At 35.1% G+C, this 1,674-nt stretch overlaps 1 protein-coding gene across 1 annotated transcript; it reads right to left on the bottom strand.

Annotated features, from left to right (window-relative positions):
* Positions 1–737: 737 nt before the first annotated feature.
* LOC109242124 (zinc finger MYM-type protein 1-like) lies at positions 738–1,466 on the bottom strand. The gene is made up of 2 exons (XM_019408956.1): positions 1,023–1,466; positions 738–962 (listed from the first exon to the last, which is right to left on the bottom strand). The coding sequence occupies exons 1-2, from the start codon at positions 1,464–1,466 to the stop codon at positions 738–740; spliced, it is 669 nt and encodes a 222-aa protein (XP_019264501.1).
* Between the last annotated feature and the right edge of the window lie 208 nt (positions 1,467–1,674).

Here is a 1,674-nt window from a genome sequence, read left to right as displayed (position 1 = left end):
TGTACTTCATCGAAGAAAAAGCCTTTCTACCGTTGCAGTAGCGACAGGCAATATCAAACTTAACTTCACAAGCAAATAAACAAGCCTCCAAGTCATGTGCAAATTTATTTTAACCATTGTCTCTGAAAGATCTCCAACGCTTTTCAAGTTAGAGAATTCATTGCCCGCCTCTCGCACATAGCCAATATAGATGTCAAGCTCAAAACCAAGATCCTCAAGCATAGAATTAATGAACTCATTTGGATAGTGTGTTGCAAGTTTCATAATCCTGTCTTTATCATAATTTGCAAAAGAATTATCTGGACTCAAACTAGCCATACCAAGAAGTAGATCAGTATTCACTTCACTGAAATGACTGTTAAGCTCCGAAAGTTGCAAATCAATAATAGTATAGAAAATCTCTACACGCAAATGATAAGAATATGTAACACTTGATTTCTTACGCTTCGACTTTCCACGAGAATAGTTCATATCCATTTCGGGGATTACAATATCATGCTTGACACAAAATAAACAGACATCTTCTACCAAAGAATTCCATCCTGATTCTCTCATAACTTGCAATTGTCTCTTTGCAAAACCAACAAGCTTCATGGCACTTACAATATCTTGATCTTTTTTTTGCAAAGCCATATTTAAATCATATGTAAGTGCCAACACTTTCAACATTAAATGCAAACATATACACAAACTCATATGATCTTATATCATCCACTAGACTTTTTGCCATTGATCTCTCATGAATAATTTGAACCCTCAATTGCAAGAATTCCAAGCACATGAACAATTGATGAGAATAAACTAATAAAATTACGCATTGTCTTAAAATGAGAACCCCAACGAGTATCACCTGCCCTTTGAAGTCCAAGTTCTTGATTTAATCCGCTTCCTGTATGAACTTCACCAAGCATTAGTAATTCCTCCAGCTTTTCTGCTTGATCATCTCGAAGCATCTCCCTGCGCTTAAAAGAACCTCCAACAATATTTAAAACATTTGCAAGAATATCAAAAAATTATTCTGCCTCATAATGTTTCTTTGCAACAGCCACAAGCGTCAATTGCAATTGATGAGCAAAATAATGTATGCAATATGCCGAAGGAGTATCATTCATAATCAAAGTCTTAAGGCCATTAATTTCTCCCTGCATGTTACTAGCTCCATCATAGCCCTGTCCCCGTATTTGAGATTTACTCAATGAATGTTCCAAAAGCAAATAACAAATTGCTTCTTTCAATGACTTTGCAGATGTATCTTTAACATGAACAATGCTAAGAAATCTCTCAATAACTTTACCCTCTTTATTGACATAACGCAAAACAAGCACCATTTGTTCTTTATGAGAGACATCCTTAGATTCATCAACCAATATCCCAATGTAATCACCATTCAAGTCTTTAACAATTGCCTTTAATGTTTCTTTTGCACAAGATCTCACAATGTCTTTTTGTACACTTGGACAAATCATGATATCATTTTCCCGTGACCTCGAAAAGGATTCCTTCTTTCAAAAGATACCTTGCAACATCAATTGAGGCATTTAAGCGAACTCGATACTCACTTTTAGCTTTCTCGGATTGTTTGTCAAAAGAAGTTATAATAGATTGTCCTTGATTCTTTAAATCTAACATCATCTTAAAACATCGATTATGAACACTACTCACTTGACCCACATG

The sequence above is a fragment of the Nicotiana attenuata genome, unplaced genomic scaffold, assembly GCF_001879085.1.
Source record: "Nicotiana attenuata strain UT unplaced genomic scaffold, NIATTr2, whole genome shotgun sequence".
Taxonomy (NCBI): domain Eukaryota; kingdom Viridiplantae; phylum Streptophyta; class Magnoliopsida; order Solanales; family Solanaceae; genus Nicotiana; species Nicotiana attenuata.
The sequence above is the reverse complement of the archived record's forward strand: the minus strand, read 5'-3'. Positions and strand labels throughout refer to the sequence as shown.

What these genes read in the sequence shown, in the direction of transcription:
- LOC109242124 (XM_019408956.1), bottom strand. Translation starts at nt 1,466, where the DNA reads ATGATTTGTCCAAGTGTACAAAAAGACATTGTGAGATCTTGTGCAAAA. An exon ending in TTGCAAAGAAACATTATGAG is followed by an intron (nt 963 to 1,022) that starts GCAGAATAATTT and finishes GGTTCTTTTAAG; the next exon opens with CGCAGGGAGATGCTTCGAGA.